At 44.7% G+C, this 26,589-nt stretch overlaps 1 protein-coding gene across 1 annotated transcript in view; it reads right to left on the bottom strand.

The window, feature by feature from the left end:
* LOC147659085 (uncharacterized) overlaps window positions 1–26,589 on the bottom strand; it is a 207,009-nt gene that overhangs the window by 134,476 nt on the left and 45,944 nt on the right. Inside the window, exon 4 of the mRNA XM_086951979.1 lies at window positions 4,259–4,327. Within this exon, the coding sequence (XP_086808105.1) occupies window positions 4,259–4,327 (69 nt within the window). The remainder of the gene's footprint in view (window positions 1–4,258; window positions 4,328–26,589) is intronic.

The following is a 26,589-nucleotide window of genomic DNA, read 5'->3' as shown; positions in this document are numbered from 1 at the left end:
TGGAGAGGTCTCGTTGACCTTCTGCAACCTAACTAGGGAATTAAGTAATTTATTTACTCTTCCTGGTGGGTGCATGGGAGCTCACAATAGGGAGCGACCACTTACCAAACAGGGTTGGTATACAAAGAAATGTAGGGCTATGAAAAAAGCCTTGGTGGGAGCAGTCATATCTAAATCCCAAGTAGCTACCAGGCTTGCAAGGAAGGATTATTATCGGCCATTGAAGGCAGCGAAAAAGGAGTGGTAGGAAAAGTTCTGGGTGGACCTCTTGGCAGCTAGCATAGGAAGGGATGCTAGGGGTTTCTGGAGCCTGGTCAGGAATAGGGATAGGCCGGTAGCCACGTTGGTCACATGTAACATTCCAGCCCAGAGTTGGTACAACCACTTTGAGGCCTTGTATTCCTTACCTGGCGGGGCCAACAGTGATACTCCATCCATGGTGGTCGAGGCAATGGTTGACCTCCCCGATGCCTTCACCGCTAGGGAGGTCGAAACTGTAATAAAGACCCTGGTCCCACTAAAAGCTGCAGGACCAGATGGGATTCCTGGCGACCTGATACGAGCCTTCCCCAAGGAATGGGGTAAGTTGGTCGCCTCCCTACTGAACGCAATTCTGGGGGGAGGTCCTGTACCCGACTCCTGGCAAGGGGCGGAGGTTGTCCCGATTTTTAAAAAGGGGTGTCGGGACAGCCCTGCCAACTACAGGCCCTTAAGCCTCATAGACTCTTCCCAGAAGGTGGCAGGGAAGGCGATCCTGGGGAGGCTTCTCCAATGGGTAGATGATAATAAGATCTTGTCAGACCTTCAGGCGGGTTTCCGGTCGGGAACTGGAACTATCGAACAGGCCTTCAGACTAATGCTCCTGCATTGGAAGGTGGTAGTGCTGGGCAAGGGCAGTCTTTATCTGGCCTTTATAGACCTGAAGACTGCCTTTGACCTGGAACCTAGGGAGGATTTGTGGAGGGTCCTGCAGACCATGGGGTTGCCCCCCTACCTACTGTTGCTCCTAACCAAACTACACTCAGGGAACTACGCACAGGTGCGGTGGGGCACGGGGGGGAAAAGACTGATAGGATCCCGGTGTGCAGGGGAGTCCGCCAGGGATGTGTGCTAGCCCCCACCCTATTCTCCCTGTATGTGAATGGGGTGGTGGAGTATTTACAACAAGAACCGGCCGATGCACCCTCCCTGGCGGGCATCCGGATCCCTACTCTGCTTTTTGCGGATGATACTCTCCTCATTTCTAAGACCCCCCAAGGTCTGCAAAAGCTTCTCGACCGCTTCCAGGAGTTCTGTTCCCTGAGGGGATTAGTGATCAATATCGATAAAACCAAATATTTGGTCATGAATCCCCCCAGGAAACTAGGGCGTCCACCGGTGCTGAATAACAGTCCACTGGAGAAAGTAGCAGAGTTTGACTACCTGGGAATCCGGCTTAGTGACTCCATGAGCTGGTCCCCGCACATTAACAAAATGTTACTCATCCATAAAAGAGTGGGTGGCGCGTTACTTAGGGAACACTGTTCTTCCCCCAAACATTGTATGGCCCATGTTATCGACATATATAAAGCTAGAGGGGTCACCGCTGCACTATATGGGGCTGAGCTGTGGGGTACTTGTAAATTGGAGGTACTAGCCAAAGCGGAGAGCAAATTTTTGAAAGACCTAATGGCTCTCCCTTTGAGCACAACCACAGTCCCAGTATTATTAGACTTGGGATGCAGACAGATTGAAGATCAGGCACCATTACGGCCCCTGTTGTTATGGGCTCGTTTGTGGAGGGTCTCAGAACTCGCCTCATATGCAGAGGGCCTGTCCGAGGTGATGGCCATGGGGGGTTGGCATAAGATAAAGTGGTTGAGGGATGTCAAAAGCCTTTTGGGGAGTTGGGATTGGGCGAAGCATGAGTTACTCGCTCCTCCCCACCCAAAGCCACCTTAAAGAAATTGTACTGGGACTGGGTCTCTTCTAAACTTATTAGCATCCCACGGCACTGTAATTCCACCGCAGCTTTCTTACGAATCAAAGACGTGGTGGCTTACAAACCCTATCTTGATTTGATTTCCATCGCATTTGATAGGGCTCTGTACTTTAGGTTTAGGGTGGAAACCCTACCAGTAGGCTATTTGACATCGAGATGGAAATCTACCTCCTAGCACTCCCCCTATTGTGCCCTATGTTCCTCGAGGGTGGAGACGGTTGCCCATATCTTTTTTGAATGTCCAGACTATTGCAACCCGAGAAAGCGCTGGCTTAAACCTGTGTGCAGATCACTTGGCACTCGCCAATATTCAGTGGCCCTATGTATTTTACTAACAGATACCACCCCCCTTGTAGTTTGTGGTGTTTCAAAATTTTTAAAATGGTCTTGGTTGATCCGATCGAATAGGCTTTCTGTATCCATTTAATTTCTTTTTAACTGTACATACTAATCCAATTCTTTTTAATTGTACATATTCCAATGTTTTATTGTCTTTTTTATCTCATGGATGTATACCTATGTAGATTTGTTGTATATCTTTTTTAATTTCTATTGTATGTACTGCTTTTAAGATATTTTTATGTATCGAAATAAAGCATATCAACCAACCAACCAAGAATTCAGTAATTAAATACAGAATATATTTTTCATATACATAGGTTCTCCTGTGTGTTACTTTTGGTTTCAGATATCCATAAGTGTTGTTCTGTGGACTCCTGTGAGATAGTTCTTGTATGACAATCTCATTGATTAAGGTTTCAACAAATAGTGTAAATGATAGTGGTTAAACAAATCCCTTGTAGATGACTTTACCTTGTACTGAACATTGCCCAAGCCTACAAGGGTTTATTGGGTTACCCTTTTTAGAATCAATACCCTGGGTCCCAGCATTACCCAGTGAGGGGAACATAGAATCGACCATCCACATCTCCTTTCTCTTTTCCCTTGTTTACCCACCTTCTCCCAGTGTGCTCTTCTACTTGTGCCTCTTCAATTATTGGACATGAGTGGATAGTGTACTGGGATAGGAACTGGACATTCTTTGTTCCTGCAGGACCTGTGTTACAGGTGAGTGGGGGCGGAACAAATATAATACAGGACTGGAATAAGAAGCCATATTTACAAGAGATCCTGGGTATTTAAAGTTTTTAAGCTAACTGCATTTGCAGACACTGGATCTCTGTTCACCTCATCTTAAACCAGCCAGGAATTATATATTCTTTGATTTATATGTGCTTCTGATATTTAAAAATAAATGCTCCCTGGCCTGACCAAATAAGAAAAACAGAAGTAACATCAGATCAGTGTTTTACCACTCTTGTTTCTTACCCAAATATTTTAAAAATGTGAATGTAATATGACTTGACTAGTTCTATACTATGATTGACAAGTTGGTGTCACTGCTAAGTCAATAACTGCTACTCCTATTCTCTAAACCTCTCCTCTGACTCCTCCAATTCTCTTGTTCAATGGTTACCTACCGCTCCTCCATACAACCCCAATATATTGAGTTGCAGATTTAGAGACCCTCATGAATAAAGAGGGTGGAGGAAGCACTAAAAACACGGGTAATACTTTTCTTTGACACACCAAAAATGGTTGCTTAAAACCATTATTTCATTAGGGATTCCTGTACATGAGATTGGCATAGCTAGTAATACACAATTCTATCATCTCAGTATAAGTGAAGGATGTGATAAGAGATGGTGTGGTGATTTGCTTATTTGATTGACAGTTTGAACATGAAGCGTGTCATGGAGCTAAATCATACTGCATGGTGTCCCCAGTCACCCAGTATTGGGCTGCATGGCTGAGGGGCCAGTCTTCATTCTTGGAAAGAATTCTGAAAAATCAAAGCAATGAATACCCCAGAGATACTGCAAATATGAATGTCATGCAAAAGAGCCAACAGGCGGGTGAACAAGTAAATCGAGAAATTATATGATACCTGAGTATTACCTTTTTAGAAATCACTTAGGCAATCAGCACTTCATGCAGAATTCTAACAGATAAATCCAATTCAGTACAGTTACTTCCAATATGAGGCATTTAACTTCTTTTTGCAGGACTTACATGTGGAGATTCCAGACGATAATAATAATTCTAGCTGCCAGTTATCTATCTGGGAATCTCCGCACATAATTGTTCAAATCAGAGGCATATAGGGCTATTGCAATAAAGGCTTATACTTCAGACTGAAAGCAAATAAGTATCTAGTCCTCATACACACCACCCCTGAAGATGAGAGGCAAGGGTGGAATAAGCAGATGAGCTTACCAGAGCTGGAAAGTTCTCCAATGACGTCAGGAAAACCTCGCTTCCTCTTCAGATTCACTCCATAGGCATCTACAGAACAAAAAAAATAAATATAACATATGCAAAGCTGGGCACGTAGATGACTTTGGCGGCAATCTTCTACAATAACCTTCTTGCTTCTTGTGACAATGGAAAACCATTTACAGGCAATGGTATTAACACTGGATTGGACTGCTTTAACATCCTTCTCAATCACTAACAATACCTAGTTGGCTTCAATCTCCATAAAGCTCAAAACACAAAGACCATCGGAGACTTCCTGCTAAATTTGATAGCATTACTCTACCTCACACATCTGGGGTACATACATGTGCCAACCTTTTATTTCGAATACCTCAACCCTTGCATGCTCACTCCTCCTCCCTTTTGATGCCCCACCATACATTGCTCAAGTCTTATCACAAAGGACAATCTAAAAACCCACCAGTTAGATCCAGTTTCTTTAAAAAATATTAAAGTGAAATCCCACCAACATAACTTTCCAGCCTTTCACTTAAATGGCCCCAATATTGATACCATTCTAGAAACACCTAACTCCACACAAAGACAATTTACTGATACCCATGCAACCATTCTATATCGAAAATATGAAACCCAAGTCCAAAGCACGAGACAACACAATACACCATGGTTCTGCAGTGCCTGGAATTCATCTATATGCACAATCAAAAAGCTAGAAAAGGATTGGCCATCATCTTGTTCTCTTGTAGACCTTATTGAGCTCAGAATCACAAACTCTGCCCAAACATTCTAAAGGCCAAGCCAACTCAGAATATCATTCTAAAATCATCACTGACAGTGAGAACAAAAGCAAAGTTTGAGTCAAAAACGTTTCAGTTCTGCAAACATAACACCCCCAATTATTCAACCCTCAATTGAACAGGCAATCGAAATTGAATATTTCTTCACCTCTGAAACAGAAACCATAAGTTATACCTCCCTAACTCACATTACTCCTCCACATTTGCATTTGGGATACCCACCCAAAGGGAACACTGACATGCGTCAGAGCCCTCAAGTGACACACACCCCTCATATAATCAAATTCTTCTATTTCAGTTTCAGCTCCCCTTCTCTTCATATCGTGCACACTTGCAATTAGACATGCCTCTCTGTAATACTGCTGAAAAACAAACACTCCTATTAACAAGGTCGAACATGGACCTTGGCAGTGCCACAAACTATGCGTCCATCTTCCACCTCATCTTTCCTGTTAAAATTCTGGATAAATCAGTAGTACTGCAGCTCCAAATCATACTGAGCAACACAACCTACTATTTGCTTCTCAATCTGGCTTCTGCTGTCAAGGCAGACAGCTGTCCTTCATAATGTGCAGTTCTTAATAGCAAAAGAAAAAGAAAAACAGGCGAGTAGTTCGCGGCGATCACATAAAGTCATGGGTCAATACCCCTAGACAGGGCGGATCAGTGCTGATGAGTCTCACCAGCGGGTGACATATAAACGGATAAAATACAGTGCAGTCTAAACTAAACTGGGGACACAGGGTACAACAAAATGAGGACAACATAAGCCAAGGAAGGGAAACTGGAGTCGCTTAGGACCTGCTGAAGCATTTAGTGTAACCGGGGGGGCAGAGATGATGGAGTTCTTAAACAGGAGAGCTAAAGCAATCTGGAGGGTGTTGTAAATTAACAGCGATTAGATTAAGCATTAGCAGAAGACATCCTGTATTTAGAGATTATCTTGACCGTTTATGGAATCCATTTTGTATTTCTGTCAACCATTTTGTTTGCCATGTGCTCACCATGTGCTCTGTCCTACCTTCCAGTTAACTGCTCTTGAAATCTGCCTAGAGACGAGATATATTTATCCTCCTTTGCTTTGCACATGCCCAGTAGAGCTTACAGCTGTTCCTAACTTGTAACTGTCAAGATGTGTCCACCAGAATTAGCTTACTGTCTGCCCTTCCCACTTGTTGCTAGCACACTCTCTGTATGACCTTTTATGTATTTGAAACCAACACTCTGTGTCTTGTACCGCCTTCATTTCAGCCCCTGTGTGGGTATAAAAGGACAAAGATCCTTCTGGTCAGTGTACTACTTCATACACTACCGAAGGGTGTTGTATGGTTGTGGTTCCACCTCATGAGGTTTAATAAATACTTTGTTTTCTATTCCAGTTTCTGTGCCAACTTCTTACTATTGCTGATGAGCCGGACACCCTGGCCCCCTTGCACTCGCTCTTACAAACTGAAACCCCTAGACACGTGGTGTCCATGCTTTATAAACATGCCCATCCTGCCCCATCGCCTCCCCCACTCAGGGTTCGCAGGGAATGGGACGGTGACCTTGACACACCGCTCTCTGACGATCAGTGGGAGGAAAGCTGCTCGCATACTACCACAGTGACCGGTAATACTCGTTTACGGTTGATTCACTTTAAATTCTTGCATCGCACTTACTTCACTCCTTCCAAATTATTCCGGCTCGGCCTCCGAGATAATGACCGCTGCCTCCGATGCGGGGTGGGAGGGGTTGACTTCTTCCATCTGGTGTGGACCTGCCCTGCAGTGGCGGAATATTGGCATGCCATTTTTAGAGCTTTATCTGATATGGTTGGGGTCGATATGGACCCCTGTCGCAAGACCGCCTTGTTGGGACATGCGGTCCCGGCATTGAAAGCACATAGGAAATTTTTTGCGCTGGGCCTTTTGTTGGCCAAACGCCATGTTGCATGTAGATGGGGCAGAGGCCGTGCTCCTAAATTCAAGATCTGGCTCAATACGATGTCTACCTGGCAAGATCACCTCCACAATTACGCCGAACTCTTACCACACAAATCACGTCCCAAGGACATATGGGGGGCCCTCACTGCCTATCTACTCCGTCGCCAGAGTGAGGACCATCCTGATACCTGAAGCACTCTCCCCTTCTCCCCTGTCCCTTGCCTGGCCCTTGCCCTGACCGCCCTACTCCCATGCCGCCCTCTCCCCTTCCTCCCTTCCTCCCTCCCTCCCCAGGTTGCTATCCTGTGGGCGGGCCTGCCTGCACTCTGTGCCCTTAGGCCCCCTGACCTAAGACACTCCTCTGCCTCCTAATCATGGATAGTCCTCATATACTCCTTGCCCACTTCCGCTGCCCGGCCTCTACCAGCTTTGCGTCACAATACTCTCGTCACCAGTATATCACACGTATCATTACTTACATGACCTCGGCACTCTACGGACCTCACGGACTTAACCATATGATGTCTCCCCCCCCCCATTCCCCTCCTACCCCGTGTTAGCCAGAAGCATTTCCCTGGTGCGGACCACACTAATACTGGCGCAGGTCGCCCCTACTATTCAGCAGTACACTGTGGTTCCTCACCTCCAAATTCTCTGATCCACATACAAGATATGGTGGTACATTACGGGTGGGATTGTTCCCAGTTTGGTTTTTGTAAAAATGATAAAAGAAGCCCCATTTGCATTCTTCTTGTATACAGTGTGCCTTCTCCCACTGCTATGATATATGCCTTACCTGACTGTATCTCAATTATATCGTGGCAGGCCCTACGGGGTTGTAGGCGACATGCTGTGTCTAAACTATACTGCCATGCCGTTTCAAGTATGTGCCTGCCTTTGACTTCCTTTTTATGGCTGCCGGCCTGACGTCTCAGGTTGTAGGCGAGAAACTCTGTGCTGTAATATTGCTTTGGTTCTTAATAAAGGCTTCACAAAAAAAAAACAAAAAAAAAAACTTCTTACTATTGGTCTGAGGACTCTGAGCAAAGAAGGGTGAATCCCTTGCACTGGCAGGCCTTGTTGAGGCTTGCTACGACAAATTGGCGCTCCAACGTGGTGCTCATCAGCAAGCACTGGTCAAGACGAAGGATTGGAATCCTGCTTTGGACGTGATCACTGCCGGAGGAGACGCGAGTCTTGGCATCCACAGCGTTTTTCCTTTCTTTCTGATCTGACCATCCAGGTGGCGCCGGACCTCGACTGAGATCTCTTCTTTTGATTCGCCGTGCAGTGACCGTTTGGTCGATTTGAGAACTTGGCAGTAGGAACCTGGACAACATTTGATTGGTAAGAGCCGTTTTACGGCACTTGTTGCAAGTTTGAAGCCTTGGATTGGTAAGGTAGTTAAGAAACACTTACTGTGGCATTTGTATATGGAATTGGCCAAATATTGAACTTGTCCTATGAATATGAAAATATATGTGTTGCAATACATATAGGCAGGTAATGAGGAGATTTTTCTCTACTTCTAAGAATATTTGAACGGCGCAACGTACGAAGAGTACTTTAAGTGTTACTTTGATTATAATACTGCATATTTTGCACTATTTTTGGCAAGCCTGTTTCCAGCACACTTCGTAAGATGTGTTGCTTTTGTAGTGGTACCAGTTTGAAACTCGATGAAAGACAACCGCCCCACCCGGAGGGGACCCCTAATAGGGATATGTATAATAAATATGGTATTTCGTCCGTAATGTACAGCACATTATGGAGTAAATACACCCGCAAGGATCCTGAGTTGTGTTGGCCTATACATGGGTCATTTGATTTGCAAAAGATTCAGTATGTGGAGCAATGGATGTTCAAGCGAAAGGCTAGGCAAGACATGTTTGACTGTGTGCGAAAGTGGGAGAAAGAAGTGCGTGAGCGAATGAAGCGTGAACAGGCCTTGATTGAAAAAGAACAGCGTAAAAGTGTGCATGCAAAAGCATTAAAATTGAAAGATAAAGAGATTAAAGAAGTTAAAGTAAGGGAAGATAAGGAGCGTCAGTTACAGGTATATGGCCAATACGCTATTCGTAGGCCTCTTTATCCTATCCTTAATAAACCTCAAGATGATTTCTTGCTATTAGAGCGTTCTCCACCTCCTTATATTTTCCCTTCTGGTCCTGCTGAGTCAGATGAGGATTCTCCTACAGATCAGGATAAAGCCCGAGACACTCGCTCGATGTTAACTACCGAACGTTCCTCTGAGATTAGATCTGCGGCGCAAAAAGCCGTTCGTGGTACTCTCACTGCTTCTGAACTTCTATATACTATTAAGAATTGGTCGGAAAAGGAACAGAAATATTTTACTGAGATATTGGCTACAGAGGTTGTTGAGCGATTTAGGAAACATTCGGTGGAAATAGAGCCAGCTGATATAGCAGCTGATTGTAAGCAATTACGTGAAGGTTCTTTTGCCTTTTCCCAGGTGGCTGACACGATCAGACGCCTGGTTAAACTACGTGATGAAGCAGTCCATTTGCGAGAGAAGAAAAAGGCAGCAGACGCAGCTGCACAAACATCTCGAGTCAACATGGCACGAGCTCCGACGTTCGAAACAGATAAGAATGTTGTAAATGTGAAACCCATGCGGGAAGCAGCGCCTTTATATGTTCCTCCTAAAGGAGCAGGTACGAGTGATGATGATACTTCTGCCGACGCGAAGGGTATTTTATTTATAATTGGGTTTACACTTCTTGGAATAGAGCAGATGTCATGGCTCTTAAAAATGCATTGCCTGATCCGCGAAAGAATCCGACAGCCTTTTATGAAGAAATTGAGGGTGCCATTAGTTCTTGTGCTATGACTTTGTCTGACATTGATTTGCTTTTTGGGTTAATATTACCGCCTGATATTGTAGCAGGGATTCCGTTCTCTTACAGAACTGTGCATAGAGATCCGGAACCTCAGTGAATTAGGGTGACCCAAAACTCACTTCAGTATCCAAAATCCCCTTACCGAGCTAGCTACAGTGTCTCATTGGTCATAACAAACTCCCAATGACTTAGACAAACCAGAACATGAACTTAGGTTACCTCAGGTATCGTGGAACACATGAACACTCTTTCGCTCTATAATCATTTCAAACCAGAACGTGGAGTAAAAGAGGACACGTGCACATTTGAAATATTTATTATTCAATGCAAGGTTCTCAAACGCAGTATCTCATATAATACAAGAAAACATATCATAAGAATCAAAGTTATTAGCATAGTTACTAGTCCATAGTAAGCAAACGGTGATAGCATATTATAATGCTGAAATTAATAGGAATTAATAACACCTATTTCTCGCCCTCCCTATTTAGCATATTATATTATATCTATGAAGGTATCTTTTGGGTTTTACCAGGGCGGGCCCATACCTCTAAATCTCAGGAGGAGAGGATCACATCATCTCCTACCAGCTCTCTGCATGCGAAGTATCATCAAGTGTGTTTTTGCATTCTCAGTAACTCTATCTTAAACCCGCTTAGAGCCCAATGTTGGCAGCAACTATATTTGTGTTATGTCTAATGTGGTGCGAGGATCAGACCTCCCAGCAACCTTGTGTTAGGTTATTCTTAGAGGGTTCAGCACTCAGTGTGCAGACAGTGTACCAAGCACGACTGATATCAGAGCAATAACATATTATTCTCAAATAAATCACATCTTTCGTCTAGGTTGAAAGCTACAATAACAATAATGTGTCGTGTGCAAACGGAAGCCGAAGGAAAATATGTTGTTTAAACACTTAATAAACTCATGCTAACTTAACATAGTATATAGAAAAGCAGCATCTATATGACACCCGCCCAATGATCCGAGGACGGTCAAAAAACAAGCCAATACTAGAATAGAGGCATAACATGAAAGCAGAGTTCAACAATATTGAGCCAAGCTAAATATAAAAAAATATGTATGAATGCCTATAGTGGCCAAACAAAATTTAATCAAAAGTCTTCAACGCGAGGCCACTGAAGTATGAAGTTATAGGCCTAGGTCGTATAAAGTCAAATGTTCGTAAGAAAAAGGCACCTTTGAAAAATACTAAAAAGTCACGTGCCATAATAATGAAAGTCTCCAAGGCATCTCATGATTGGACAGAATATGCAAAATAGGCAGCAACAGCTTCCAACATGAAATCACTGTCATCATCCAAAAACAGTTCAGCCATCCAATTAAGCAATGGGAAAGAACATACGTGCTCCTCCAGCACCGGATCCTCTACCAACATCAGAGGACAACTCGTGGGTTCTCAAGAACGCTATGTGCCAGAAGAAAACAAGTTACTTACCTGTAACTTTGGTTCCCCAGTATTGGTAACTTTCATAGATTCCCATGCTTTGTATCATTCCCCGTCGTCGGAATGGGAGTCTCAGTAATAAAAAATACCATAGTTGTAGGTACAAAATAGAAAGGAAAGGCCTAGGCCTCATTCCCTTTTGTAGCATATCAGCATCTTTTTGTAAAAGAGACCAAACTCTAGGCATCAGCCAATCAGAAGAGCCTCACCCCTGGAAGCTTCCTGAAGGAACCTCAGAGCCTCAGATTTTCGTAGCCTTTGTGTGTTAGACACCATACTTGCTGAAGGCTGAGCTTTCCCCGGGGAGGTGGGCGGGCGCATGGGAATCTATGAAAGTTACCAATACTGGGGAACCAAAGTTACAGGTAAGTAACTTGTTTTCTTGCCCCAGTATTGGAACTTTCATAGATTCCCATGCTTTGTATCAGAATAGCAAGCAGTAAAACACCATAAACACATTTTGCAAATAAGTACCTTATAACATTACAAATGAAAGCACAAAATGTGTTACCAATGGAAGGTGGGATAGAAAGGAAAGCTCACCAATTACTTGAAGAGGTTCCTCAGGACAGCCTGGCCCACCGCCGCCTCCTCCTGCTGCAATGACTCTAACTAGTAATGCTAGTGAACGTGTGCACGCTGCTCCAGGTAGCAGCCCTGCAAATGTCCTTTATATGTACCCCCGCAAAGAGGGCTGTTGAAGATGCCACTGATCTCGTTGAGTAAGCACGGATCCTGCCCACCAGAGGTTTTCCTGCTATCTTGTGACAATGCAGAATAGCACTCGAAATCCATCTTGAGATCCCCTGTTTGGACAGAGGGAGACCTTTGCTCGGACCACCAAAGGCAATGAACTATTGCGAAGTCTTTCTAAATTCCTTGGTACGGTCTAAGTAGAATTTTAGACATTGTTGTAAATCCAGAGTGTGCAATGTCTTCTCCGCTGGAGTGACTGGGTTTGGAAAAAATGACTTTAGAATTACTGGTTCATTTAAGTGAAAGTCTGTAGGAACTTTAGGAATGAATCTTGGGTTCGTCCGCAAGATGACCGTGTTCCTTTTGAACTGTAAAAACGGCTCTTGGATAGTAAGGGCCTGCATCTCCCCCACTCGCCTAGCCGAGGTGAGGGCTAAGAGTAGAGCCAATTTCCATGACAAGTATTTCAAGTTTGAGTGGTGAATCGGCTCGAATGGTTCCTTCATCAGTTGAGCCAGGACCAAGTTTAAATGCCAAGTTGGAGGAGGAGGTCTCACTGTTGGATAGACCCTGAACAGGCCTTTGAGGAATTGCTTGACAATCCTTGAGGACCATAATGAAGGACCAGAGTCAGATCTCCTGAATCTTGAAATTGCTGACAAATGGACCTTGATCGTGGAATGGGTCAGATTAGACTTTGCCAGCGAGAGTAGATAAGGCAGGATTTGATGAGGTTTCGAAGTAAAAGGATCAACCTTTTCCTTTTTACACCAAATACAAAACCTTCTCCATTTTAATTTGTATGTCTTGTTCGTTGAAGGTGCTCTTGCCTGGGAAAGGATGTCCTTGATCTCCTTGGAAAGAGGGACATTCATGAATTCTCGCTGGTCAGGAGCCATGCAGTCAGGTGCAATGATCTTGGGTCTGGATGCCAAACCTGTCCTCCGGACATTGTCAGATGATCCGGAACCTCCTCCAGCAGCAATGGAGGAACTAGCGACAGCAGATGTAGTTCTGTATACCAAAATTGTCTCGGCCATGCTGGAGCTATTAGGATTAGTTTGCATGGTTCTGTCTCCATCTTCCTGATGAGGCGTGGAATCAGGGGAATTGGTGGAAACGCATAAAGAAACCTCCCCGTCCAGGCTATCGACAGGGCATTGCCCAATGAGCCTTGATGGTGGAACCTGCTGGCGTATGACCGGCATTTTTTGTTGGTCGGCGTTGCAAATAGGTCCACCTCCGGTGTGCCCCATGTCTGAAATAGGAGATCCAGAACCTGCTGTTTTAGTTCCCACTCGTGACTGACTGAGGATAACCTGCTCAGTCTGTCGGCGCCTTCGTTCAGCACTCCTGGTAAGTGCTCCGCCTTTAGTGAAGTTCTCTGAAGAATTGACCATTCCCATATCTGTTGAGCTTCTCGCGACAGGAGGAGTGATCTCGTTCCTCCTTCTTTGTTCACATAATGCATAGCCGTGGTGTTGTCCGTCCTGATGAGCACTTGTGAACCCTGGAGTCGCAGAAGAAAGGCTTGAAGAGCTAGCCTGATCGCTCTCAGCTCCAACAGATTGATATGCAGTTTTTGTTCGCGAGGAGACCAATGGCCGCTGACCTGCAGATCCTGCATCACTGCTCCCCATCCCTCCAATGACGCATCCGTCGTTAGTATCTGAGGCGATGGTACGCTTGCGAAGGGTAGACCTTGGCACAATTTGTCTTGATGTGACCACCAAATCACTGCTTCTTTCATCTCTCGAGTGACAACCACCTTGTCCTCGAACGAGCCGTGCACTTGTTTCCATTGGAGGTCCAGTTGTTCCTGCAGGGGACGCATCCGCAGTCTGCAGTGTGGAATTAAGGGAATACATGATGACATCACTCCTAGCAGCGACTTGTAGCTGCGTACAGAAAGACACCTTTTCCCCGAAGGTTTCCTGCCAACCGTTGGAGTTTCGCAATCCTCTCTTGAGTAGGAAACGCCCTCGAGAGCCTTGAATCTAATACTGCTCCTAGGAACCGTGCTCTTCTTGAGGGCATCAGCGTGGATTTTTCTCTGTTCAAAGTAAGCCCCAGATTCTGGAACAGATTGGTGCAAGCCTGCACAGCGTCCTGCGCTAATCTTCTGGACGGGGCCTTCAGTAACCAATCGTCCAGACAAGGGAAGACCTGGAAGTGGTTCTTTCGCAGTAATGCTGCCACCGGTGCCAGCACCTTCGTAACAATCCTTGGGGCAGAGCGAAGACCGAACGGCAGAACTCTGAACTGAAAATGGCTCGTGGCTACTGTGAAGCGTAGGAACCTTCTGTGTGCTGGGTGAATCAGGACATGGAAGTAAGGGTCCTCCAGATCGAGCGTGGCCATGAAAACCCCCGGGCTGACCATCTTCAATATGTCCTGTAGGGATACCATCCAGAAGGATAGGGAGACGAGATAGATATTTAGCTCCCTGAGGTCTAGGATGGGGCGCCATTTTTCCAGCGTCTTTCTCACCAGGAAGAACCTGGAATAGAAACCTTGGCCCTGTTGTCTGGGGGGGACCAGCTCTATCTCCCCTTTGCGGAGCATTTGTTGTACCTCGAGCCTTAGGAAACGCAGATGTTTCGATGGAATGGCTGCCGGGGGGCCTGGGTGGAGGGACTTCCATAAATTCCAAAGTATGTCCTCGTTTTATGATGTTGAGCACCCAACGGTCCGATGTTATTTTGGACCAATTCTGAAGGAATTTTGATACCCTGCCTCCAACCGATGATCTCTTGGAGGAGGGAACAGTAGGCAGAGCCAGGAGGCCGCTATTGGCGCTTGGACGTGTCCCGTCCACGGGCAGCCTGCTTGCCCTTGTTGTAAGGCCTTGAGTAACCCGAAGATTGGCCCTGTCTTTGCTGGTATGACTGGCGGTTTTGTTGGTATCCTGAGCTGTTTGAAGAATAGCGTTGCTGCTGTTGTTGGTATGAAACGCTATAACCACCTCCTCTGCCTCTCGCACCTCTGAAAGGAGTTTTGCGATACTGGAGGGGTCCTAGCGACCTGGCTGTTTCTGTGTCTTTTTTGATCTCTTGAAGAGTATCATCTATCAATTTCCCGAAAAGGGCCTCGCCATCGAAGGGCAGATCAAGGACCTTGTTCTGAATTTCCGGTCTAAACGAAGTTGCCTGCAGCCACCCTTGGCGTCTTAACAGTGCCGCTCCTGCCAATGCCCGAAAGGACGTTGTGGCAATGTCCATGGCACAGTCTATAATTTCCATAGAGACCGCCTCACCCTCTTGTAAAGTTTTCTTTGCTTCTGCCACTGACTCCGGTGGAAGTTGTTCTAAATATGGAGCTATATCACACCATAATTGGCGATCATATCGTCCTAATATCGCCAACGCATTGGCGGCACGTACTAGCAGGCTAGCTATCGATGAAAACCGCTTGCCCGTGTTATCAAGACGTCGTCCATCCTTGTCAGGAGGGGCCGTTAAGGGAGCAGAGGGGTTCCGTGACTTCCTCTGTGCTGCCTGAGAGATGACAGAATCAGGTTTTGGATGGCCCGTTAGCGCTGCAGGTCCATCATCTGGTGCTTTATACTTTTTATCCAGACGCGGTAGCACAGGGACCACCGTCGCTGGGTTTTTCATAGCTTTCAAACCTTCCTCCCACAAATGATCCACAATTGGAATCGACCTGGTTGTCTTGCGGTGTGTTTCTTTGAAATCATATAAGAAACAGTCCGTGGTTTGAGTGGGCATTACCAGTTTAAATCTCCCAGCTGCACGTTCCATCAGCTGGTGAAAACTGCCGATGTCAGCAGGAGGTGAATCTCCCAAGTCTTGATGAGGCGAAACTTGGTCTGGGATGACTTAGTCATTATATTCATCCCCGTCATGATCCGATTCTTGGTTACCATCGGATGAATCATCATCATCATCATCCCCATCCGGATCATCGGCTGGCTCTGATGTAGCCTGAGGCACCGGCCGCTGAGGTTGAGGTGGCGTCTGTATCGGAAGTACCGGAGGGACTACAGATGATTGATTCCTCACTGGTGTCGAAGGAGCAGATCTACGTGGTGTTGGTCTTTCTGCTTTTGACTTATAGTCCTGCAGCATCTTGTGGAGGTCATGCAGGAATGTTGTAGGAACCGAAACCATGTCTTGTGGCTCAGAGCCCCTAGAGTGAGCCATTTGATGATATTCTCCTTCCCCTTGGTCATATGCCCCTTCTGAATCTGTCTCTTGACTCTTGATCAGGAGCTGAGACGGGCTATTGGCATATTTAAAAGCATCCTGTCTGTCTCCCTCAGAGTCTTCCTGGTCCAACAACATAGTTGGCGGTAAAGAGGTCACCCTTCTCGGGGATGTCATCTCAGGAGTGATTCTCGTCAAAGAAACCGTCACTCGTCTCTCCGTAGCCAGTATCGTCGAAGGTTCCGTCGGCGCCGGAGATATCCTCGTCGACGATATTGGAATTACAGATGTCGTCGTCGACGACCCCGCCAACGTTGTAGATATGGTCGTCGTCGTCGATACTGTCGTCGACGCCGTCGTCGTCACTGCCGTCGACGATGATGGTTTCCTCGTCGACGATGTTAAAGAAGCCGTAGACGACGTCTTCGTCGACGATGTCGTCGGCACGCCCTCCGTCGACGCTGCCGTCGACGACACCTTCTTCGACGACGAAGCTTTCGTCGACGATTCTCCCGCCAACGAGCCCGTCGACGAGATCAATTGGATTTTGGGCTTCATTTTCTTCGTTGACGGAACCACCGTCGACGATGACTTCGTCGTAGAGGACTTGGAACTCCTCTCTGAAGAATGTGAGGAGGGTTTTTTGAAGGCTGGGTCTGTCTTCTCACCCTTAGGAGGCGAAACCAGTTCGGCCTTATCCTTCCCACTGCGGTGGGGGGAACTTCCTGAACCCCGGCCATCAGACTCTCTGGGGGTCTTTTTTGAAGCCTTTGAGGGGCGCCAAACAGAGGACGATGGGGAATCTCTACCCCTTTTCACTGACCTTTTTGAGGAAGCAAATGAAGACGATTCCTCCTCATCACTGGAAACTCCATGTTTCCTCTCCTTCTGCCTCTGTAGCCATGTAAGCAGTCTTCCAGCACGATCTCTCAAGGTCTTGGTGGAGAGAGTGCGGCAAATCTTGCAGTCCTCTGCCTTGTGATCCGGGTAAAGGCAGTAAATGCAATCCTTGTGTTTGTCCTCCACAAACAGCCTTTTCTTTCCACAGGTGGAACAGGGCTTGAAAAGGGCTTTCTTTTTCTCAACTTCAGACATCCTGATGAAAAGGAGAGATCTCTGAAGTAAACTGAAGAAATCCTGAAGAAAAAACTGTAGAAATCTACTAGAAAGAGTTGAAAATAGAGCAGAGCTCAATGGAGACTCCCTAGCACAACGTGCGGTAGAAAATCTGAGGCTCTGAGGTTCCTTCAGGAAGGTTCCAGGGGTGAGGCTCTTCTGATTGGCTGATGCCTAGAGTTTGGTCTCTTTTACAAAAAGAGTCTGATATGCTACAAAAGGGAATGAGGCCTAGGCCTTTCCTTTCTCTTTTGTACCTACTACTATGGTATTTTTTATTACCGAGACTCCCATTCCGATGACGGGGAAAGATACAAAGCATGGGAATCTATGAAAGTTCCAATACTGGGGAAAACTCATGCGCCGCTGCGGGTATGTCCCACTGACCCATTAGTCCATGCATCGCTGCCAAGGCCATAATCCTTTCGCCAGAACAAACCAACTCGTGAGCAACTACGGGGCCCATCAGGTGATTAAAATCGACGCCAGGAGATACCGTCAAGCAGAGACACAAATCAATGGCCCAGTCGAAATCGCAGCTCAGGCAATGAAACACAGGCTGGACACATGTGAAATAGGAAAATCGAAACGATAATCCAAATGCCGTGCTTAAAGTCGCAAGCGGCAGGGTGCCATAGTAATCAAGCATCCGGTTACAAAACAGTGTCAGAAGGAGCTGAGCGGCTTCTTGCGCAGGACAGGCATCCATGTTTTAGGAAGCAAAACAATATCAAAATGCCTGCAGCCAAAGCCAGCAAAACAGGGAATCCGCCAAACAAACTTGAAAATATAGAATGAAAGAACGCAGGGATGACACCAAAAATGTTTTCAAAGGTAGTCACAAGACCACTGCTAACTAATTTAAAAAAATGAGCCAGGCCAGACGTGGAGGAGGTATTAAAGATTTGATGAACTAGTTCGCAGAAATGAAACTGCAAGTCAATATTTAAAAGTGCCTGCACCTCTGTGCGTGTGTTAGCTATGTGAAGGACATAAGTTTCACGGGCCGGGCTCAGGGCCACTTCCTTTTGAGACAGAAGGGCTCTTATTCTACTCATACCATTGAACTCCGCTTTCAAGGTTGGGATGCGCGGCCAGATGGAAACATCTGAATTCCCATGTGTGGGAGGATATAGTACATTTTTGCAACACACCACACGTTCTGATACAGTAACCACATAAGCGATACCGACCATTAAACCACAACACTCTTCGTTATTCAAAAGCAAATAACTACCATTTGTCAATAATGTAAATGTGGGAACTATCGCCGGAACTGGTGTGCCTTTCAAAACACAGGCTAAATTAGGCCGGTCCTGATTACAAGAACCGTGTAACTGGATGTGTCTGCATATTAATGAACGGTCAGGCGACTGTGTGCAATCTTCACCATTAAGATTCACTTCCTTTCCATCCTTTAGACATCTGTATGTGTATGGTAGAGACCATGCCTCATGGAGGAATGCGCTGCCTAGTGGTTCATATCGCCCTATTGCAATAAACCGCATACAATTAGTAAATATTTACAAAGCAAATGGTAATGTAATTAAACCATGGATAAGCCATGTTGCAGCAGCGGCTTCAGCTACAGAAAAGGGTAAAGATTCTAACTTTTCAATATGTAACATAGAAAATGATGCATTCCGCATTGAAAGCATGAGCTGCTTGTCAGTCAAATTAAATGGGGCAAAGAGGGAGAACACGTTCATGTAACTCCAGGGCCTTAAGAGTCTGTAGTGTCCATGCAAACTGCATTACAGAACGCAATTGATTTTGACCATGGTATAATACAGACACCTCATCATTCACAATGTCAACTACAGAAGAAACAATATTATTCAACGTGTAAATTCGGGAAGAAAGCATGTTAATACGGTTATCGACAACTGCAAGCACTTTTTCCAAATTTGCTTGGTCAACCGCCCTTAGGCGCTTAGCAGCCTCAATTTGCGAAAATTTCCAAATTTCATTGTAAACCGCATAAATCCACCGTTTAGATCTACCATTAGCCGGGCCTTTTGTAAAATCATTTAAATCCACATTATCATTTAACTGAGATAGATGTAGTTTAACTGCAGCTAACATGGAATGTTGCAACCAATTCTGACAGTTTGCCCACAGAGTAAGTTGTGACAGTATGATCAGTTTCAAAACGGGGATCAGGCCTGACTTGTGTAAACCCTTCAGTCAAACCCAGAAAACGACGTGGGCAAGAATCAGAGCTTCTATGCCACATCAGCCAATCCTTCGGATCCAAACTGGATACATTAAAGGATGAATTGTGCAATAGAGTTTGTAACTCACGAATGGACAATTCAGTATAGTTACCCCAACCTGAATATTCTTCCAATTCGGGGATAGTTGGTGTATTCAATTTTTTAGAAGTTGCCAATCCAAAGCATGTTGTTTGGGAAATAGTAGAATTTAGAAACAACATATGATTCGGAATGAGACATGCACGGTGCAAAGCCTCAGTGCCTTGTACCTGCCAATCTTTGGTACCCCAAACCGATTTAAGGTCAATTGTTTTCTTCCATAGCTCGTAGCCATCCACAGCTAACTTGTCTAGAAAGGACTTCGAATACAGCAATTTTGTATCGGTAAGTCTAACTTTGGACATGGACTTTTGTGTCATTTTCAAATAAAATGACTCAGGATTTGATTGATTAAAGTCTGTAAAATAAGTGTATTTTTTCAGAAATGTACTGGAGCTGCCTCTTAATGGAGCTGGGCAATGTTCCCACTGTGTGTAATTTACAGTACCCTTTCTGGAACTTGTTTTATGCAGAAAATTATTACCATAATGTTGAAAGCAAAACAAATCACCATAATTAACAGAATCTAAGTATAAATCCTCAGCATCAAAGGCAGCATAATATTTTAAATCAGAGAATAATGCTTCCACGGCCTGAATATCCCAATCATCAGAACGTATATTTTGTTTTACCACATCCCCCATGTTTACTCTAAGCACATTCGGAACATTAATCACTTCAGTGGGGCCATGTATTTGAAACCTAACCGCATCCCACACAATCCCATCAAGAACAGGCCAAGCAGTGATGTTAACTGTATTCAAATCTCTTTTCAGTCTGTGTGCTGAATGTGAAGGGGAAAGAGGGGCCAATGTTCCATTAAGGTACCGAATTCCTGTTCTCTCTTTGACATAGTGTCTATCAATCAGACGGAAAAAATAAAACACAAAACCAATTGACATAAAAAGATAAATTGAAAATAGAATCATCCAAATGTATGTCCAAGGGGGAATCAAAAAATGTTTTTTAAATAATGTGGCATAAATTGCAATATTTGAGGGTTTCTTCGAATGTACTGAAACAAGAGTCAAAAGAGAATCTGGATTCTGTGGCCAAACGAGTCTGCAAATCCGACATTGATAAATCAGTTGGATAGGTGTAGTTCAGCTCATCAGTGTCATTAACAGGAAAAGTATTTAATAAAGGATTGGAAACAACAGGCATTCTCGAGGGACACCTCTGGCTCAGCACCAGAAGTAATGGCCAACACAGAATGTCTCACCATGGATGGACAGGATACTGCCGGTGTCATGCTATGAAGAATCGGCCACCCTGTGTATCTTGACATTGTCAATTGAGATAAATCTGTTTTCCTTACGACCTGGAAGAGGTGGTAATATGACTGTTCTCGTGCCCTTCACTCCAAGAACTCGAACCGGTGCACGATATGAAGGACCGAATTATTTCTTGTTATCGATCTTCTCTCGAACCAGTTCTCCAACTTGGGGTAGCCAGCCAACTACCGGGATCTGCAACGCAACATCCGATGTGGAGGGCAAATGGTCCTTAGCTAGACTGTCTCTGGTCTTTCGTAGATCCTGTAAAACATTGCAATGTTCATCTACGTCAAAGGCCGCGGCCTGGGCCTTGCAGTCTAGACCGTCGAGGTCAGGTACATACATCTTGATACCAAAGAGCATTTCGTATGGGGTCCGCCCACCCAGAGACCTTCTAGGGAGATTATTAAGAGCACGCTGCACGCCATTGAGATGGGCCAACCCGTTTCTGCCAGTGCCTATAACTCGAGCTGTCAAAGATTGCTTTAAGTCACGGTTCATTCGTTTCACTACACTGTTACCCTCAGGTCTGTACGAAGACGAAAACTTGACTTGGACCCCCAACTAAACCATAGCATCCTTATACGCCTTAGAGGCGCAAGCCGGACCCTGATCCGAATGGAAGGTACCACAGGCAAAAATCCCTACAAAGACACGCAAATCCTTTACGACAGTCCGTGAATCAGCGCTGCGATGGGGCCATACCCACACAAAGCGTGTGCATGAATCAACTGCTACTAAGATGTACTTATACGCAGTATCAGAAGAAAAAGGACCACAGTGATCTAAATAAACACAACCTAGCTGTTTATTAGATATGTACAACTGTGTCTGAGGCGGACGCGCAGCAGTTGAAGGCTTAATCTGCTGGCAAATGTCACATTGAAGGACATAATAGCGCGTCTGTTTGTACAGTCCCCGCCACCAGAACCTCTGTTGTAGCTGAGTTACAGTGGCCGAGACGCCCGCATGCGCAGACGCCACACCTTCATGCGCCGCTGTAATCAAAGTAGCTCTGCGATCCGAGTTGGGAATTAAACGTTTGCCAACTTCAGGAATTTTCACATAAGGAACCTTATCGGGACTTAAGTGGTATGTGTACTTCGAAGGGAACCCCGCAGGATATTTTACCTCCCTTCTCAGTGGCAGCAACACCCGCCAAGATGTCATCATCTATTTTACTTTTGGACCGTGTAACTGCTGCAACTAAGTATTTTGATACTGCTGACTTCGCCGCTTCATCAGCAAGCGAATTACCAACAGCGTAGACTCCCACACGCTGGTGGCCAAGAGTATGAATCACAAACACGAGTGGTAACTTTTCTTTAAGTTCCGCCACTCGGACCCAGATCATTTTATGTTTTATTGTGCTACCTCTGGAATCACGAAATTCATTCTGAATCCAAAAGAACAAGTTCTCATTGTAAGACTGGACACAGTAGTAAGAGTCACTTACGATTAAAGTCGTCAAACAAGGATTAGCGTACTCTAAAGCAAGCATCAGAGCACGAAGTTCTACTAATTGTGCGGTGCAGTCCCCAAGTGACTGCGTGTGAACGACACTGGACTTGAACTCGTCGTTCACCATGGCACCGACCACAATGGCGCACGTGGAAACGTAGGCATGTTTAGAGCCATGCGCTACCTGCGCCGAACCATCAGTGTAAATGATGCAATGGAAATCCTCCAACGGCCGCATTGCTAAAGGAGCCGGATGAACAAATTCATACTGTAAGTACTCCTGCGACCGTAAAGTGGCGTCAAAAATAAACGTGACATCCTGGGATGTCAAGGATGCAGCCCATTGAATCCACCGAGGGTGCAAAGCTTTGGAATTTGGTACACTGGCTTTCGTAACTGCCTCCAAGGCAGGACACGGGGTAACAACCAACATGCGTTTTCCCTGTGACAGGGCACGTTCCTTGAGAATTGGGCGCCATGTAGCAGGGATTCCGTTCTCTTACAGAACTGTGCATAGAGATCCGGAACCTCAGTGAATTAGGGTGACCCAAAACTCACCTCAGTATCCAAAATCCCCTTACCGAGCTAGCTACAGTGTCTCATTGGTCATAACAAACTCCCAATGACTTAGATAAACCAGAACATGAACTTAGGTTACCTCAGGTATCGTGGAACACATGAACACTCTTTCGCTCTATAATCATTTCAAACCAGAACGTGGAGTAAAAGAGGACACGTGCACATTTGAAATATTTATTATTCAATGCAAGGTTCTCAAACGCAGTATCTTATATAATACAAGAAAACATATTATAAGAATCAAAGTTATTAGCATAGTTACTAGTCCATAGTAAGCAAACGGTGATAGCATATTATAATGCTGAAATTAATAGGAATTAATAACACCTATTTCTCGCCCTCCCTATTTAGCATATTATATTATATCTATGAAGGTCTCTTTTGGGTTTTAGCAGGGCGGGCCCATACCTCTAAATCTCAGGAGGAGAGGATCACATCATCTGCTACCAGCTCTCTGCATGCGAAGCATCATCAAGTGTGTTTTTGCATTCTCAGTAACTCTATTTTAAACCCGCTTAGAGCCCAATGTTGGTAGCAACTGTATTTGTGTTATGTCTAATGTGGTGCGAGGATCAGACCTCCCAGCAACCTTGTGTTAGGTTATTCTTAGAGGGTTCAGCACTCAGTGTGCAGACAGTGTACCAAGCACGACTGATATCAGAGCAATAACATATTATTCTCAAATAAATCACATCTTTCGTCTAGGTTGAAAGCTACAATAACAATTATGTGTCGTGTGCAAACTGAAACCGAAGGAAAATATGTAGTTTAAACACTTAATAAACTCATGCTAACTTAACACAGTATATAGAAAAGCACCATCTGTGCAACGGTGCGTAAAATCGATGATCGTGCGGTATTGGGGCATTGTGGTCAGATATAGAACAAGTAGATAAAGATAGGAGACCTGCACAAAAACCATGTCAGCTAATTTTAGATCTTCCAGCAGCTGTCTTGGTTAAATTAAAGACTATTATTCCCCCAAAAAAGATAGATTAGACTATGTTAGCGTCTTGTAAGCAAAAGATAGATGAATCAGTTTCAGACTTCTTCACACGCTTTGAAGAAGCATTTCACGATTTTAGTGGTCAGACATTGACAGATGACACAGGTAGGCATCTGTTTGTCGATAAATATGTCACAAACCTTTTGCCAGAAATAACTAGACGCCTAAAGGCGAGTGAAAGTTCATGGACTACCTCCTCTCCGGTTTCTCTCTTAGCTATGGCTCAGTATTATGAACTACAAGAATTAGAAGCTAAAGGTGAAGTGGATAAAAAATCTTAAGAGTTAAAAACAAAGGTTATGATGGCTCAAGCTTATGGCCCACCTTCTAGAGGTACTAATAGAGTGGATGTGGATCTTATGGTTCGTCTTTTCCTCCCAATCCTTGTGTAGATTTGTCTATTGATCAGTGTGCATATTGTAGACAATGCGAACATTGGATTTCTAATTGTCCAGTGCTACGTGCTCAACGGAGTTCCTGTGGTCGGGGACAAGTGAGAAATCGGTCAGGATATTCAGGACCTAGAGGAAATAGAAATGATTGTGCTAGGTTTGATGCTAATACACGTGGACAAGAGGGGGCTAATACTTTTGACAGACGGAATCAATATCAAATGTCCGACTATGACCCGTCTAATTTGCAAGCTTCTGCTTATGCATAGGATTGCCTAGGATGGTGCAAGGAATCAGTTGAAGTTCCAGTAGATCAGAAGGGTCCCTATGTTACAGCACATGTTTTGGGTTTTACTGATCAGTTTCTGGTTGATACAGGAGCTACTAATAGCGCCTTGTCTAAACACTTGATTCCAAGGGCTCCCCTGTCTGGCTTAACTATTACATCAATAGGTTTCGATGGAACATTATCCCTTAGCCCATTGTCACAGCCACTACCACTTCATGTTGATAAGTTTACTGCTTCATGTCCGTTTTTGCTTTCTCCAAGTACACCAGACAATATTGTGGGTCTTGACATGCTCAAATATTTCAGGGCCACAATACGATGTTCTCCGGAAGGAGTATGGCTTATTTTGAATGACAACCACCCCATGATTGAGAGATCCTGTATTGTTAAAGAGGACATTGCCCTAGCTTCACTCCCTAGTACTCTCTGGGTTACTTCAGATACTGATGTAGGACAAATGTTTATTCCGCCAGTACATATTAGTGTCAAGGAGGGTGCTATACTACTGAGATTGCCTCAGTATAAAATTTCTCGAGAAGGAGAAGAAGCACTTACACGTATTGTACAAGACCTGATTGAAGTGGGGGTGGTGGAAGAAGTTCCTTATAATGTCTGCAATAGTCTGATTTTTCCCATTCTGAAAAAAGATACTGACACTAAAATTTAAAGATTTATCATCGATTTGAGTGAAGTCAACAAGATTGTAGTACCACAGTACCCTGTAGTGTCTGACATAACAACATTGCTTACCTTGGTCCCTCCAACAGCAACTACATTTTCAGTAGTGGATTTGAAGAATGCTTTCTTTTTGATTCCTATTCATCCTGATAGCCGATATTTGTTCAGTTTTACTTTGAATAATCGATCGTACAGATTTTGTGGAGTTACTCAAGGCTATACGGAGAGTCCTAGTATTTATAGTCAAGCCTTAAAACGACAACTTGATTCCTTTACTTTGACTGAAGGAGTGGCTATCATACAATATGTCGATGACATATTGTTGGCAGCCGATACACCTGAGCAGTGTGAACAATGTACTTGTCCTTACTTTCTTTCCTTGCCACAAACAACCATAAAGTATCACTGAAGAAATTACAATATTGTAGACCGATGGTGACCAACTTAGGACACCTTCTGTCTAAGGAGGGCTGTGCATTGACATCAGATCGCATTCAAGCAATTCTAGACACTCCAGTACCTTCCACACAGAAAGATGTCTGTGCATTTATTGGTTTAACTTCATTTTGTAGGCAATGGATATAGGGTTTTTCACACATTGTTAAACCGTTGCTAGCAATTTTGACTAAGAACACTCCGATTCCTCTTCCTTGGACAGATGAATGTCAGAATGCCTTCCGCCAGTTGAAACAAGCTCTTTGCTCTGCACTAGTGTTAGGCACACCAGATTATACGAAGGCCTTTACACTCTATGTACACGAGAAAGATGGATGTGCATTGTCAGTTTTAGTACAGACACACAGTGACTAGCAGCGTCCCTGTGCATATTTTTCTGCAGTTCTTGATTCTGTTGCTCGTGCGTTGCCTGGATGTTTCCAGCGACAGCTGTGTCCATACGTCAGAGTGAAGGGATAGTTTTGTCACACAAACTGTTGGTGCTAGTACCCCATGCAGTAGATGCCCCTTTGAATCAGACTAGAACGCAACATTTAACTAGTGCTCGCCTGACAGGATACGAATTGACACTGTTAGCACCTCATATTACATTGAAGAGGTGTGCAACATTAAACCCAGCCACTTTATTGCCATATCCTGTGGCTCAATCTCAACCAAAGGAGCCTCATGATTGTATATTCCTTACTAAGGAACAGACAAAGGGTTGCATTGACTTGCAAGATACGCCCCTGAAAGATGTAGATGGGGAACTGTGGGTTGATGGGTCCTGTTTGAAGTTACCGGATAGCACAACCTCAGCTGCATATGCAATTACCACTCTTGAAACAGTCGTGGAAACAGCTCGCA

This window comes from Lissotriton vulgaris, unplaced genomic scaffold, assembly GCF_964263255.1.
Source record: "Lissotriton vulgaris unplaced genomic scaffold, aLisVul1.2 SCAFFOLD_1834, whole genome shotgun sequence".
Lineage (NCBI taxonomy): Eukaryota > Metazoa > Chordata > Amphibia > Caudata > Salamandridae > Lissotriton > Lissotriton vulgaris.
This window is presented reverse-complemented; position numbering and strand designations above follow the sequence as displayed.